Raw genomic sequence first — 15,486 nt, 5'->3', positions numbered from 1 at the left:
CCGGTCAGGAGCTTGTTGCTTCTTGTTCAAGGGGCGTAATTGCGCCTCTCTCGGGGCGCACGGAGCCCTGATTTACATATTTCTTAGCCCTGCGCCTTCAGCGCAGAATAACTTGGTTCCCTCCACTCCTGACCCCCGGAGCGCGAGTGCCAGCCTCGAAAAACCCCACGCCAAAACCATGCCAGGAGCTCACCCAGGCCAGGGCCTCGGTGCCCAGTCGGACCTTTCGCCCTCTCTCCTCCTCTCTCTGTTCCCGTCTCTTTTTCTCCTTCCCTCCTTTCCATTCAGTCTTCTCGCTTCTTTCTCGCCTGTCCTCTCTTCTCCCGCTCCCTTCTCGCGTTCCCTCCAGCCTTCTTCCTTCCTCTTCCTTTCCTCTGCCTATCTGTCCCCTGATGCTCTCTCTTCCTCTCCCCTAGCTGTGTGCCACCACCCCTGTCCCCTCTCTGCCTTTCCTCTCCCAAAGCTAAAGCAAGGAGGAAGTTCAGACCTCGGAGACGCCCGGTGGCCCTTCTAGAAGCTGGGGGGTCTGGTGAACAAAAGGATCCGGAGTCCTCCTACTCTAAAGGTGCCTGGCCTCCCACTCCCCAGCAGCCCCAGACCAACTGTGGGTGCCTCCACCCTCCTCACCCTCTCTGCTTTTTGGCCTGGACCGGGACCAGCCCGCCTCACAACCAGCCCCTTCCCTGCGTCGGAGACCCGCCAAGGCCTAGGCATCCACGCCGCCGGCTCTCCCCTAGGCTCCTGCGGTGCCCTTGAGCCCGCATGGTCACTTCGGGGGTGGAGGGGAGCCCCCGGGAGGTCCGCTGGCCCTGGGGAGGGGGCGGAGTGCTCTCAGCAGCTCTTTCCTCCTGGCTTGAGCCTCTCTGCAGCACTTGGCCCTGAGAACCCCCCATCCATGTGCCCCAAGGCCTCGCTTTCCTCCAAGGCCGCCGTCTCCCTCTTTCCTAGCCCTGGGGGCCAGGCGAGGCCTGGACTCCCGCCTGCAGGAGAGCCGGCGCTTTCCAAAGGTAAAATCAGTCTCTCGGAAGGAAGCTCCCCAAACCCGAATCCCAGAACCGAGGTCAGGAAGTCGGCCCTCTCCCCAAGATTCCTCTGCCCAGGCAATCCCCGCACTGGGTTCTGGGCCTCAGCCCTACGGCCAGGGTAGGTGGTGCGGGCTGTGAAGCTGGTTCCCTCCCTGGCCCGCCGCCGCAGTGCCCGTGTGGCCAGCTCTGCCCACCGAGCCGACAGACAGAGAAAAGGCGGGTGATCCGAGCTCATATCTATTTTCTGGCCGCTGTCCCCCCCCTTCTCTTTCTCTCCTCCCTCCTGTTCTCCCTCCCACTCTTCCTCCGCCCCCCTCCCACCTCTGCTTTGCTCGGAACACTGCGCAAACAGGTCCGTGGCGAGTGGAGGCCCAGGAGGCTCCCCCGCCCCAGAACTGCCCATCGTTTCGCGCACCCTCCTCCCAGCTGGCACCCTCGCCCAGATCCCCGCTCGCCCCTTTCTCCTCCGAGCAGACCGCCCGCGCACTTATCTGCCTCCCATCTCCATCGCCCGCCCCAGCCTCTCCCTTTCGGGCTCGTGGTCGACGCCCCTGGATCTGTCTCCTAAAATGGCTCCCCGGACACTGCACACTGGCCCTGCGGCAGCTCAGGACCCAGGGCAGCGGCAGCCCCCCCCCCCCCCCAGGCGGGTCTTTACGTGTCTGGGAGTGCGCGTAATTCTCGCACCTTCTCTCTGCACGGGGTGGGGCGCAGGCAGCCCGCTGCCCCCAAAGCGGAGCCTGCTGACCGCTGGAGAGGGAAATGGGGAGGACGGCACCATTCAAGTTCAACGACATGGCGATGGCGGCTCAGGCTGGAGCCGCGCTTTGGCGGGGGAGGGCGCGCCATCTGCAGCGGCGCGCGGGTGCACCCGGGAAGGGGCCGCCGACCCCTCTCGGCTCCGCGGCGCGGGCGCCCGCCCCCACGCCCCACCTGGGGCTTTCATTCCGGGCCCAGCCGGCTTCGGCCTTCGGCCCCCAGCTCCCTCCTCGACCGTCACCCCCAAACCTAAGGAAAAGCGCAGCCCCCCGCCCCGCGCGCCCCGCGAGGACCTACCGTGGAGCCTCCGGCGTTGTGGCCTGGTCCTTGCCCGCGCGGCCCCCACTCGAAGCGTGCGGAGCGCATCCGACCCTCTGGCACATCCAGCTGCTCCGCGAGCGCTCGCTTTCCGCGCAGCGCCCAGACGCGATGCGGTAATTTTGAGCCACCCAAGATAAGACACTAACTTGACCTTAACTTTGTCAGGGCGCCCCTGGTATCTGGAGAACGTGAACAGACACTGTCTGGCAGCTCTCGTAAAAGCTGACTGGGGAAGGGATTCTGAGTCATTTCATTTATTGCCACTACAGTTCTGCAAGAAGGCTTTTCCTCCCTGCCAAACTTTAATTATTTATGCTCTTTTAGGAAACGAAAGAAGAGGAGAAACGCGAGGGAAAACACCCAGAGCCAGTCCCTTCCCTGCAGAGCCTTCGGAATGGGCTCCCTAAGTCAAGTGACTGGAGAACAAAAATGTGGGGAGATCACCTTTGTCCAAGGACGGTCGGACAGGCGCGGTGCCCCCCCCTCCTCCCGAGGGGGGGGTGATTGCAGCTGGGAGAGGCGGGGTGAAGAGGCACCCCCCCCTCCCGCAGACATGAATATTTACAACGGTTCCGGATTTCTCCTCCACCCGCCGGCCTCCCGGAAGCCTCCCCAGCCCGCCTCCCTCGGGGAGAGCCCCCAGGCCTTAAGAGTCCCCCGGTCGGCCCTCTGAGCTTGCAGCTGGTTGAATGCCAGCCGAAGCCATTTTTTCTCGTTTAAAACCCTTCTTCTTGGTCAAGAGGCCTGCCTGGACTGCAGCATTTCGGAGGACGCATTTGTCTTTGTGCGAGGGAATGTTGAGCACTCAGATTTCAGCATCATTTCTCTCCGCGTTTGTTTCTTAGGAATTTCGCCGTGGTTCCAAATCCCTGCCAGGACCTTGGCTAGGAAAGGAGAGAGGACACCACCGCCTTTGTATTTGTGCAGATCAGTAAAGGGGACAAATTTGAAAAAAAACACTGCTGAAGCCCCAACGGACAACCGAGATTTTGCACTTAGAATAATTTCAATCTCTTTGGGGAGTGGTCTCCATGAATTTCTCCTCCCACCCCACATCCCAGGCTAAAGAGAAAAAATGTGATGATTTAATGGCATACATTGGAAAGAATCGGTCTCTCTCTGTTATCCCAGGGCCTGCGTCTAAGTCCGGTTTCCTAGTCCTTTACCCAGCCCTCTGGACCTATAGTCTGCGTGTGGCCTCCGCCTTTGTTCTGCTGTTTTGGGGAAGAGACCCAGCTCCAGGTACCAATACCTCTCTGAGCCCCATCAGGTGAGAAAACATTTCTGAAGATAGGGCCTCTGCAGCCTCTTGCTTCTTCCCCCACCCCACCCCACCCCACCCCACCCTGCCCCCCACCGTTATATTTTTCTTAAAAGAACTGTTTAAAAAACATTTTAAAAAATACACATCAAAATGTATTTCAGGAAAGGGGAGTTGGAACCCATGAATACTTGGTATTAGAGATTTAATGGTTTTGCTAATTCTTCCACTTGCTAAAAGCCAGCAATTGTCTAGTTCCCATTTCAAAGCTAGCTGGAAATTGAGATCTGCAAGAGGATGGTGAATACTGAGCAGGTTTTAACTTTCCCAGCCTCAGCTAGAGGCTCCTAAGGCCTGTGGGGTGCAGAGGGCACATTTCCCAAGGAAGCCTACTGGGCTCCAGGCAGAGATGTCAGTATGGAGGATTTCCAGCGGGCACAGCCTGTTCTAAAGAAGCCTGACCAGGGAGACGTGTTTTGTATTGAAATCTGAGGAGCCTCATATCTTGACAGCAGCCTCCCACCCCCAACAGCAAGCCTTAAAGTTTGAGAATTTAGGCAAAATACAGAAGCCCTGGCCAGCAACAAGCTGAGAGTTCACTTACTGTGGGAGACACACTCAAATCTGCCCACAGTCCCCGCGCCTCCCACTCAGATGTTTCATACATATCTTGTTCATAGGCTTTTATACACCATTTTCTGACCGACTTGGAAGCCATTTTCTCATTTAATGAACAGTCAACACCTGCAGTGAAACCACAATCAGGAAAGAAAAACGAATTTGGTGGCCTCAAATCATTAGGAGGGAATCCGAAACGTTTTGAAAAATTGACATCAGTCCCTTGACACCTTGACTGGGACCTGGATATTTATTTCCACTCAAAACATTTCGATGTATCTGATATATACAAGCTCTTGGGTTGTTGTTGTTGTTGTTTAACAAAATCAAAACAACAGAAACCATGCACAACAACTATTAGATAGCAAAGAAATTGCAATTAGTCAACATAAACTGAGGTCGTTTGGGTGGAGGCTTGGGGCTCTCTGTGAGGTGCCCACTCCATATCTTAGGGCCTAGTCCTCCACTGAAAATAAATCACTGGACTTTGGGAAGGAATCTTCAACTCTTTGGCTGTCATACACTTCAGTAGGAGTTGGGGGGCGCTACTTCTCAGAAGGAGAGGGAAAAGGGGCAGGGGTGTTAGAGGGAGCTTGGGGGGGCCTCCCTCAGTTTCACTGAGGGTAAGCCAGGACAACCCAACATATGCAAAACAACTCCATGTGGCATCAGGAACCCCAGCTTCCAGAAAGCAAGCCCAGAAGGGCTCAGGGCCTTACCGCTCCAGCTCCATCGAGGGAAGCCAGCCATGGCCTCAGAAAAGGCACAGTGGCTGAGGCACAGAAAGGCCCCTGGTGGAGTTGTCCGGTGGTGAAAAGGGTAAGAGAAGGGAACTTCTCTCTACTTGGTCAGAGCAGCGACCAGGGGCTGAGAATTTGAGGGGCCTCCTTCTTTGCCCCCTGACTGGTGGAGGAGCTTTCACATCTCCAAACGGTGGCCCATTATCCTAATTCAAGAAAGACATGTCTACACCTCTACCCACCTCAACAGGGAGGTCATATTTACAGCTGGAATGTAGGACACCCCTCTCCTTGCTCACTGCCTTCTCCTCCCCCTGGATATTTTTCCCACCTCCTAGTGCAACCCAGCCTCAAAGCAGATTAGCAGCTGTCCTCACCAGAGCTGAGTCCAATTACAGAGTGCAGGGCTCTGGCTTAGACATGTGTGAGGAGACAGGAGAAGTAGGAGAATTTTACCAGTCCTATCTAGAGATGGCAGTTCGCTAGGTCCTGGAGCCTCCGCCTCCCTGCCCCAATCCCTGGGAAGGAAGTATCCACCCCATTCTGTCCAGCTGGAAGGGCCAGCCCAGATCCAACTCCGAGGTATCTTCGAATTTGTCCGGCCACACCGCCCCTCCTCTCCCCTCTCCTCCCAAAGTCTGAATATCAAGGGTGGCTTTTGTCCTCCCAAATCAGCCAGGGCAGAGAGGAGGGGGGCGGTGCCCTTTGCTTTCTCCAGAGCCAAGTTTCTGGCTTTGCTGCAGGGGGCTTTGGCGGCAAAGAGACCCAACTGTGCCTGCAGCCCTTTCCTACTCCTTAGAAGGACTTCCCAAATTCAGTTCCACTCTGAGCTCTAGAGAGGTGCCTGTTAAATTCAAAAAGGGCTGGGGAGAAGAGGAAAGGGAGTCTAGGTGGAAGCAGAAATCCAAGTACAAGGGTGCTAGGGTGAGCCGCCATGTAAATATCCCAGAAGAGAGCTAGGACAGGTGACCCCAGGCCCCCACTCAGGAAGCCCCAAGGCCAAGGTTATACTGCAACTTCTGCAGGCTCCTCCCAGAGAGTGGGAAGCGCAGAGGCCCAACTGGCCAGGTCTCCAAGTCCTCTGCTGGCTTCTGGGGCTGCAGACTGAGCGGGAGGGTACTTGGGACGGAGGAGCGAAAAGGGGCAGACGGAAAAGCCCCCAGTCCCGGCTCTTCCTTCACGCCAGGCCCCGGCCTTAAAAGGCAGGCCTGGCCAGCCGCGGCCACGCGCGGGGTTAGTACAGCGCCAGCGCCTGCTCGCGCAGGACCACGCGCTTCTTTTTCATACGCCGATTCTGGAACCAGATTTTGACCTGCTGGTCGCTGAGGTTCAGCCTGTTGGACAATTCCTTGCGCTTCTGGCGGTTGATGAATTCGTTGAGGAGGAATTCGTTCTCCAGCTCCGCGATCTGCTGCTTGGTGTAGGGTTTCCGCTTCTTGCGGGTCCTCCCTGGGGCCGCCCCCCACGGCAGGCCTGCAACACAGCCCCAACCCGAGTCAGCCCGGCTGGCCGCTCCCTGTCGCCTGCCCGCCCCCAGCGGCTCCCTCCCCCTGCACACTGTCCCCTGCACCCCCCCTGGCCACCCAGCCCTGCCCAAACTGGCCCAGGGAGCGTGGCCACCGTTTACCGTCGGGCAGCGAAGGTCGCAGGCAGGAGGCGACGCCCGCCGCCTGCACTGTCATGTTCAAGTTGAGCGGGCCCTTGGCGTCGTCCTTGAAGCCGGCAGCGCAGGGGGTCCCCTCGAGCAGGGCCGCAGAGCCGCCCGCCGCGCGGCCCACGCCCGCGTAGTCGTACTTGGCGGCCTTGAGAGCCGCGGCCGCGGGGGCCAGGCCAGATTCGGGGACGAAGGGCGGCCGCGCCCGGCCACGCTCCTCCGGCCCGGGAGCCACATCGGGCGCATAGAACTTGGCCTGCTCTTCGGGTCCGTCCTTGGCGCCCAGGGGCTGTAGGCCAAGCGGGCCGGAACCGGCCAGGTAGGGCTGCGAGAAGCTGCCGAAGGCGGTGGCCCCGGCAGGCTGCGCTGGGGCGCAGGAGGCGGGCGCGGTGGCCCAGGGCAGCGCGCCTCGCGGGTATGAGATGGGGGGGAGCGCGGCCAGCTGGCCGCCATTCGGCCGCAGGTTGGAGAAGTAGAAGGAGTCAGGCGACTGCAGATTCAGAAGCGAGCCCACGTAGCCCGCTCTGTAGAGACTGCGCTCGCACATCTCCAACAAAGGGCTTCGGCTGCGCTCGCAGCAGTATTTAGTTACAACCGGGAATAAGAGGACAGGCTCAGACGATTGGACGAAACTTTGCCTGCAGGTTCTTCAAAGCCGGTCATTTCAGCACCGCCTACATCCCCCGACCCGTTTCCCCCCCTTCAGGGTATTATGATAACACCCGCAATATTCGATGGCGAAGGACGAGGCTGCCAGTCAGAACCCAAGAGCGTTGAGTGAAGGTGAAACCACTGGGAGTTTCCGGGCTCAGCTTCTGGAGCTGGAGACATTGGGTGCCTTTGCCCGAGTGTCCCTTGGGATCCTTCTTGGTCTTGGTTAGCTTTGCACTCCCTTTCTCCACCGGCTACCTGGCCAGGCTTGCTTCCACCAGCTTTAAGTTGCAGCTAAGGCCTTCTCCAGCACTGTGCACCTCTAGGCTTGTACGGAGAGCCCACCGTGTGGTGGGGCCACGGGCTGTGTCCCCTAGGCCTGAGCAATGCTACTCCTGCGCCGATTCCTCCCCACCCCGTCACCCTGGAGAGGACTCTGCACTAGTGGTCTAGCGGCGGAGACCCCCACACTGCCTGAACCCGGCACGGTCCAAGAAGTTTGCCGATGGAGGAGGAAGGCATCACAAACTCTGCCCAGGCTTGGCTGCCAGGAAGGCGGTTTCACACCAACTCTGGTGTGCTTCTCCATGGCCAAGCCCTCGGCTCCCAGGAAAGTTGCGGCCGTCCAGGTCCATGGAGAATGCTGGCCCCGGGAAGGGGCAGCTGGATTGGCCAACCGTGGCCAAAGGCTACATTCCTTTTATCGCCAGGAGTCACCTTGGCGACTACGTCCTGCCAACCAGAACTCCAAGCTGTTCGACTCCTCTGCAGTGGGCAGAGCAGGACGAGAGCTCCCGGGACCCGGTGTGGAAGGACGGAAGAGCCAGAGTCATTCGGGAAGAGCGGGGCACACCGAGGCAGCAGGCTAGGGGGGCCGGGCTGGGCGCCGCCGAGGCCGCGGGCGGGTTCGGGGTTCCCTAGGACAGGGACGCCGCTGGGGCCGCTCTCCGTCGCCGGCAGCAGTGCGGCAGCCTCCGGTTTAGTTTGGCCAAGGGGGCTCTGGGTCCTCCTCTCCCGCCTCTGTCCCAAGAACCCCAGCGACCGCGTGACTGGCGCCCGCCCCAACCTGCAGCCCGCCTCGCCGGTCCCGAGCCAAGCTGGAATTGGTTAGACCGCCAGCTCCGGCGCGGAGACCACACAGGCGCCGCCGGAGGGCAAGGCTGACCACCGCGCTGCGACTTTATTGTGTGAGTTATGGCGACCAATTGGGCGGCTCTGGGGAACGCCGTCGGTCTCGTCCTCCCGCTCGAGGGCGGGGGCAGGGGGTGGGGATGGGGACGTCCGGGACTCCTCAGGGTTCTGTCGGGGTTTCCTTGGGAGCTCAGACCTGCAGACCAGGACGCCCCTCCTCGTCCTTGGGGGTGGCGGGTGGGGGACGTTGGGGGGTGTAGGCAAAAGCTGCGACCTCAGTTCCTAAGGATTTAGGGGATCCAGGCTCTCATTGGGGGAAACTCTCCCCGTTTTCCAGGGGCTACCGCCTCCCCAGGGATCCCCGCAGGCTCCCACGGCCTCAGCACACCGCGATGCTCGGTACTTCCAAGTGCAGGGGTGTCTCCTCCGGACCCCGAGGCAGCCGCACAGCTGCAGCTTACCCCTGGGGACTAAAGATGTAAAGGAACGAAGTGAAAACCAGGCGAGACCAACTCGACTCCCTCCCTTTCTCCTTGGCTCAGAGTGGTGCCCAGGCGCCCCACCTCAGCGCCCGGATTTAGGATTTCCGAGGTCCGGCAGGCAAAGCTGTGCGCTGGGAGCTGGGGGCGGGGGCGGCGGGGGCGGCGGGGGCGGCGGGGGCGGCTGGGGCGGGGCGGGAGGCTTGGCTGCAGAGCTGGGGGGAATATTCGGGAGAGGATCTGGCCGCCGAGCTGAGCCGCGAGCTCTGCCAATGCCGCCGACCGCCCAGGAGATGGCGAGCGAGCTCCACGCCTGGCGCCGCGCCGCCGCACGGTCAAGATCAACAGTGAAGGGCGGCACAGCCGGCCTGGGGTCGCCAGCCCGCGCGGTCACGGCCCGCTGCCAGGCCCCGCCGAGCGTCCCTGGAAGCCGGAGATCGTGGCAGCAAGGCTGGCCGGGACAGCGGAGCCGGAGGCGGCCGGCAGGCTGCCAGACCCGGGCGAGCGTCGCGGCCGCCCCTTTGTCTGGCGGTGCGTCCGGGCCGCAAAGCCTCCCTCGCTCCGCTCACGCGGAGGCGCGCGGGCCTCGAGTCCCCAGCGGCGGCGCCCGAAACCCGCCGGGCCCCGGAGGCGTCCTCCGCGCGGCCTCGCAGCTTCCACCCGAGGGAAAGGCCGCTCTGCCGAGCCCCCCTCGCCCTGGCGCCCCGGGCCTCCCGCCCGCGCCCCGGCCACCTACCGGCCCCTCCAGTCCCTCCCAATTCGGAATACAAAAGGAATGCGTATAAATAGCAAAGTCTTCATCTGTTATTGATTTAGCCATCAATTCAAATTCCACCGGAGAGCATTGGAGCAGTTTTAATCTTCAGCAAAACTCCCATTTCTCTTAGGCGGAGGGGAACTGACCCGCAAGCCTCAGATGGAGGGAAAAGCCTCGAGGCCGTCGCCCCGTCCGCCTGGAAACCTTTAGAAATGGACCTGGGAATGGAGCGCGGCTCCGGAGTCCGGAATTCACGGAGAAAAGGGGGGGGGGGGGGCAAATGACGTTGGAAAAAGAAGGGAAAACAGGCCCGTTTCACATGAAAGCCCGTCCCGTGAGGAAAACAGAGAAAATGTTAGAAACGCTTCCAGACAGTGGAAGGTGGGGGTCGATGTGTCCCCATTTTCAGGGGTTATTTCTTCTCCAGGTTGAATCATAGCCCGTTCTGTCCCTTTCTCTGTCTCTGTCTCTCTGACTCTGTCTCTCTGTGTCTCTGTCTCTATCTTTTAGTTAAATCGAAGTTGGCGGCGCACAGCCAAGCATCGGAGCAAGACAGGAGGGCAATCAAGCCGGGCCAGAGAAAACGAAAGTAGCTCTGGACCTGGGGTCTCTGCGCTGCCTCCGGCAGATGCACAAGGGAGCCCTCCCGCGAGAAGAGTTTACATATTGTGTGAAGTTTTAAACACGCGTATTTAACTTACACACCAAAAAGTTAGCAAGCCCTAAATGGATTCGGGCCTGGGCGCCTACGACGATGAGGCACCCAGTTCCTCAGCGGCCATTTCCCCGAGTGGCCAAAAGGCCTCGAAAAGAAAGTTCATGGTGCCTAAAAATTGCGTCTAGAGGTTTAGGGTGTGTAATTATGGTTTCAGTCCTCAGATGCTGTTTGGAGGCTGCTCGGAGAAGGCGATAAGGGATCAGCCTGAGATGTTTCTTTTTCAACTGCCAAATATGGATATGTCTAATTTCAAGACCTTCCAAGAGCAGATATTTATAACCGTCTTTCTAGGAAGAACACCTTCAAGCCAGCACAATTTCGTATACCCAGACACAAACATACATGTTGATTTAAAAAAAAAATAAAGCTATTTGAATAAAGTGATAATATTGAAAGAGAAGTAAAATTTTATTGGAGATGTTTTTTGTCTGGTAAAAAATACCATTTTAGACACCACAAATTATATTCTCATTTAAAGACATCACTACTTATGTTAAAGCCACAGGGAAAAGGGCAGAGACGGGTGGCGGAAGTGGAGTGGAGGCTTCAGAGAGTAGAACTGGAGTTGAGGTTTCCTTCATCGATAGGGAACATTGTAATGTTCAGGACAACAAGATTTTATAATAAATAAGAACACGAGAGGTAACACAAGCTTGGAAAAAGAAAACAAATATATAAAGACACAGAGGAAACAAGAGAGTTCTGTTTATTTGCATCTCCCTAGGAATAAAAAAAATGATTTTTAAATGCCTGAAGCACTGCACACATATCCCAGCTCACAGACATTGCATCTACAAAAATAATCTCTCAGTTGTATAAATATGCAGCACTTTAAAAGTAGTTATTTGTCATCACTTTTAGAAACATTTTTTTTAAAATCTTGAACTTTAGAGCTCCACATTTTTCATATTTGTTAGCTGTTTTAAAACAAAAGCCTCAATACATTTGTTCAGACAGTCAAGTTCTTCATTGGGTTCTGGATTAAAGTTTCCACCCATGGCCACATTGATTCAGTCTCTTTCAGGGGACCGAGGAGATCCCCTCAATTCTAGTCCCACAGACCCAAGGTCAAGGAGAAGGTGTGCATTTATCCCTCCACGGATCACTCTCACAATTGCAGCCATTTAAATATCTGCATCGAGAGCTGGGGAAATGAAGGCATCCATGAGGACACATTATTTTCAAATTAAAGATTATAAAAGCACAAATCGACAAGGTATACTAAACATATATAACTACAACAGCAAATGAAAGACCCAAAGTAGGAAAGATTGTCTTCATTCCAATATCGATACAAACCCTATTTAATAAGGTAGCTGCTTTTAAAGCCATCACAGTACCTCCAGCGGCCTGTTTTTAGACTTTCCCAGTGACCCTAGAGCACTGCCTGCCCAGAGCTGTTTCCACTTGCCTCAGGGTGACTGCTGAGAGCTAATGATTAAATTGCCCAATCACAGGATATGAATGACTGCAAATTGTACTTTCCTAATAGATTATGAAGATAATCAGTGCTGGAAACAGGCATATTTAGTGACTCAAGAAAATAAGCCCCTAAAATCATAATGGCACTTCTGAAATTATTGTGTGTGTGTGTGTGTGGGGGGGAGGATTATTAAAAAAATACTTCAAGTCCTTTATACTGGCCTGGAGGGAGAAACAGAACATTAAAAACATCATTAAAAAAAAACCTAGACAAGAACAAAATCAATAATAAACAAGTAAGGAACAGAACTACAAAGTCAGGTTGGGCAGCAAAAGGTTTTAGAGCCAGATAAGGGGAAGAAAGAAAGACAATTCACAAAATTTGCCATCATTGGCAGGGAGATGGGGGGAATTAAATACATATTCAAGTCTTTCCAAAGGTCTTTTGGAGACAACTGAAAGCATTTAAACTCTCTCTGGCCAATCTGGTCCACATCAAGAGACAGTGTCTTTGAGCTTGGAGACGATTTTCTTGTCCTTCACTCTTCGGTTCTGAAACCAAATGGTCACTTGTCTCTCGGATAGGTTCGTGGCAGCCGAGATCCGCCGCCGCTTGTCCTTGTTAATGAACTTGTTAATGGCATACTCGTTCTCCAGTTCTTTGAGCTGCAGTTTGGTGTAGGGCACCCTCTTCTTCCTCCCCCGACGGTAGACACACATGTCTGGCTGATTTAGAGCCACATCCCCTGGTATAAAAAACAGCATGAAAAAAATTAGACCAGGGTTCCTGGAGCACCACTGGGGGCTGTGTATGTACGTTTGGAAGGAGTATGGGGAATAAAGAAAACCAGGCTGTTTGCATTTCATTATTATTTACACAGACATATTATTTACACATTATTAAAGAAAGATTATTTACACTTCAAAGTGAAGGCCATTTGATGGATCGTCATGGTTTCTCAAACCAGCATCTTAACAAGCCTTCACTTTTATGGCATGGTTATTGAGGACAGTTTTTTTTTTTTTTTTTATTGAGGACAGTTATAAGGAGAGTTTCTGCAAATGCTGGTTGCACACATTCACATGCAAACATACGCAGACTTTAAAAAAAATTCAAGGTTTTTTTTTGTTGTTGTTGTTGTTGTTCAAGCTTCCATTTCTTGTGTTCCAGTGTTTGGAATTCGTGAGCTCTCAGAAGCTTTAGTAGTGACCCTGGGGCAGTCATAGCCTTCAAAAGTGGGACCCAACTCTGTGACACCTCTTCGGGAAGGAGGGGCCAAGGCCCAAGCCAAGGGCACGCAAACACCCTCAACCGCAGGCGGAAAAACAGGCTTGTGCCTGCACGCGACATGAAAAGGGTTGTGAGGAGGGCAGTTTAGCTCCAAGGAGAGCGGTACAGATTCCAGGCAAACTCTAGGAACGTTCCATCAGGTTAAGCCTGGCTGGGCGAGGAGGGCAAGCGCCGCTGCCAAGTAGGGACCTACACTCCTAGAGCTTTCTTTCCCTTCTCTCTCTCTCTCTCTCTCTCTCTCTCTCTCTCTCTCTCTCTGTCTCTCTTCCCTCCCCCCTCTCCCTCCCTCCGGGCCTCCCCGTCCCCCACCCCAGCGCCCCTACCTGGGAAGGACGATTTCCAGAAGTGGGAGCCCTGCGGCTGGTCCTTGGCGCAGTACACCTGGCTGTTCCAGCCGTTGGCCAGCGTCCAGGACTGGTAGCCCTCCATGGAGATGTACGCCTCGTGCCGGGGCTCCCCGGAGCCGAAGGTGGACACCATGTCGATGTAGCCCGGCACGTGCTGGTAGGGGCTCGTGTAGCCCTGGTAGAAGGACACCTCCTTGGCTCTCGCGGGCACCTCGTTGGCCGGGACGCTGCTGCCGGCCAGGCCCGACACGTCCATGTACTTCTCCACCGGGAAGCCCCCCAGCGAGGCGTGCGGCGACGACTTGAGAGCGTTCTGCTGTAAGCCCACGCCGTGCGACATGCGGCAGCTGTAGTAGCCGTTGCCGAAGTGGTAGCCGTAGCCCAGGGCCGGGGCGCCCGGGGGCGCTGCAGCGGCCGCGCCGGGCGCCGGGCACTCTTTGGCCGCGGGAGCCTCGGGGCGCGCGGCCACCACGGCCGAGGACGACGCCGCCGCGGCGGAGCCCGCGCGCTCCGAGGCCCCGGGGTACGCGAAGCCCGAGGCCGCCGCCGCCGCCGCCGCCGCCGCCGCCGCGGCCGCCGCTCGCCCGGAGTGGGTCCCGGCGAACACTGGCGCCGAGAGGAAGCCGCGGCACTGGCCCGGCGCCGCCGCCGCCGCCGCCGCCGCCGCCGAGGAGGAGGAGGAGGAGGCGGGGGCCGCCCCTGCGGCCCCACCGTCCGCCCGCAGCCCGTCCATGTCCCAGGTCGCGGCGCGGCTCATGGCCCGGCCCGGCCCGGCCCCGGCCCCGGCCCCGGCCCCGCGCAGGACACCATGGCGCGGCGCGCCTCCTCCCTCCTCGCCTTTCTCTCCCGTCCTCTCGCTCCCGCCCTCTTCCTCTCGCCCTCTCTCCCTCCGCGAGCCTCCCGCCTCCCGCCCGCCCGCCCGCCCGCCCTCCAACAGGTTAGCTCATCGCGGGACGTTTATAAAAACGAAGTTCAGGTTGGGAGGGGGCCTGGGCCGGTCGGGGGGCCTCCTCCCTCCCCGAGGGCTCCCGCTCGGGGCCGCGCCATTGGCTGCGCGGGGCCACGTGGGGGCGGGGGCGCGGGAGAGCCTGGCTCGCGGCCCGGGCCCCGCCGGACCCACCCACCCGGCCCCTGCCCCTTCCCAGCCCCCGGCGCAGCCCGCCGCCCCTTCCCGCCCTCCCCGGACCCGGGCGGTGGCGCCGCAGCCGGCCCCCGCGCGCTGATTGCGCGACCGCCCATCCGAGGCCCAGTCTGCGACCGAGACGCGCGCCGAGGCCTGCGCCTTGTTCGGGCCACGGCTGGCTCTGCCACCTCTGCTCGGATCCCCGAGCCGCGCAGCTAATCGAAGGCGCAGGACGGAGAGGGTCAGAGGGCTGAGAAGACACGGACGTCTGGTGCCGTCCCGCAGTCCCTTGGACGAGCCGACCCGGACCGCGAGCCGAGGGGCGGATCCCCCACCGCGAGCACAGCTACGGGCCGGGGCGGATCACTCAGGTTGTCAGAGGGGATCGTCCGGCTGGGGAGCAGCTGGAGCAGCACGCCCCACGCCCCACGCCCCACGCCCCACGCTCCCTGCTCACGCGCACACGCACACACACACCCCCGCCAGGAGAATGCCACCACGCGCCCTTGGGGCCGGGACCGAGACCGAGGCTTACAAGCAAGTCAAGCAGAAGACAAGACGCGGCCATGGCGCGGCCAACCTGACGATCTGCCCCAGCGAGAAAACTCCTGACGCCCGATCCGCACTACTCGCCCCTACTGCCCAGGCCAACCCGGAGTCGTCCCCGAACCGGGCTCCACTGGGCTCCCCAGCCCTGGCGCGGATTCCCCCGGCCCGCCGAGGAGCCGGTGGAGGGCACCTGGAGAAAGCCGCTCGGCTGCCCTCCGCGAAACTTCTGCGCCTCCCCTGCAGCCCCAGTGCCTCTTGCATTTTGCAGCCACCACCCACCACCGCCCATTACTCACACCAATTAATTGAAAACTTCACTTTCCCAGGGACCTTTGTTTCGCTTTCTTTTCCAAGCTGCCAACTGCAGAGAACTGAGAGGGGGGCAAATTATAAGAGGATGGGGTTTTTTTTCCCCCAAGTCAAGTTGGGGCTCCAGATAGGAGCAGCCCCGAGCAACTGAGTCTGGACTCTCAAGGGACAGAGTGGGCTCTTGGTGTCAAGCATCGCAGCCCTGACGTGATTCATCCCTCCGTGCCATTTCTCAGCCACAGAGCCCCAGCCCACCACCCTCCGTGTTAGCCATCAGTGGGGAGCTAGTGTGTGTCCAGCGGTAAATTGAAGGCTCCCCCTTAGGAGCAGC

General features: G+C 58.3%; 2 protein-coding genes and 1 long non-coding RNA gene across 3 annotated transcripts; 1 reads left to right on the top strand and 2 right to left on the bottom strand.

Moving 5' to 3' along the window:
• Positions 1-4,157: 4,157 nt before the first annotated feature.
• HOXD12 (homeobox D12) lies at positions 4,158-7,820 on the bottom strand. Its single transcript, XM_025460279.3, has 2 exons — positions 6,352-7,820; positions 4,158-6,197 (listed from the first exon to the last, which is right to left on the bottom strand). The coding sequence occupies exons 1-2, from the start codon at positions 6,923-6,925 to the stop codon at positions 5,959-5,961; spliced, it is 813 nt and encodes a 270-aa protein (XP_025316064.1). The 5' UTR covers positions 6,926-7,820; the 3' UTR covers positions 4,158-5,958.
• LOC112668144 (uncharacterized) lies at positions 7,558-10,489 on the top strand. Its single transcript, XR_003141509.3, has 3 exons — positions 7,558-8,216; positions 8,498-8,751; positions 9,907-10,489. It is a non-coding gene; the product is annotated as an uncharacterized LOC112668144 (long non-coding RNA).
• Positions 10,490-10,498: 9 nt separating this feature from the next.
• Positions 10,499-13,931, bottom strand: HOXD13 (homeobox D13). Its single transcript, XM_025460473.2, has 2 exons — positions 13,151-13,931; positions 10,499-12,282 (listed from the first exon to the last, which is right to left on the bottom strand). The coding sequence occupies exons 1-2, from the start codon at positions 13,929-13,931 to the stop codon at positions 12,032-12,034; spliced, it is 1,032 nt and encodes a 343-aa protein (XP_025316258.1). The 3' UTR covers positions 10,499-12,031.
• Between the last annotated feature and the right edge of the window lie 1,555 nt (positions 13,932-15,486).

Source organism: Canis lupus, chromosome 36 (assembly GCF_003254725.2).
Source record: "Canis lupus dingo isolate Sandy chromosome 36, ASM325472v2, whole genome shotgun sequence".
NCBI lineage: Eukaryota > Metazoa > Chordata > Mammalia > Carnivora > Canidae > Canis > Canis lupus.
The sequence above is the reverse complement of the archived record's forward strand: the minus strand, read 5'-3'. Positions and strand labels throughout refer to the sequence as shown.

Coding starts and splice junctions, on each gene's coding strand:
- HOXD12 (XM_025460279.3), bottom strand. CDS start 6,925: ATGTGCGAGCGCAGTCTCTACAGAGCGGGCTACGTGGGCTCGCTTCTG. Junction 6,198..6,351: donor GCGACCTTCGCTGCCCGACG/GTAAACGGTGGC, acceptor GCTGTGTTGCAG/GCCTGCCGTGGGGGGCGGCC.
- HOXD13 (XM_025460473.2), bottom strand. CDS start 13,931: ATGAGCCGCGCCGCGACCTGGGACATGGACGGGCTGCGGGCGGACGGT. Junction 12,283..13,150: donor CTGGAAATCGTCCTTCCCAG/GTAGGGGCGCTG, acceptor TTTTTATACCAG/GGGATGTGGCTCTAAATCAG.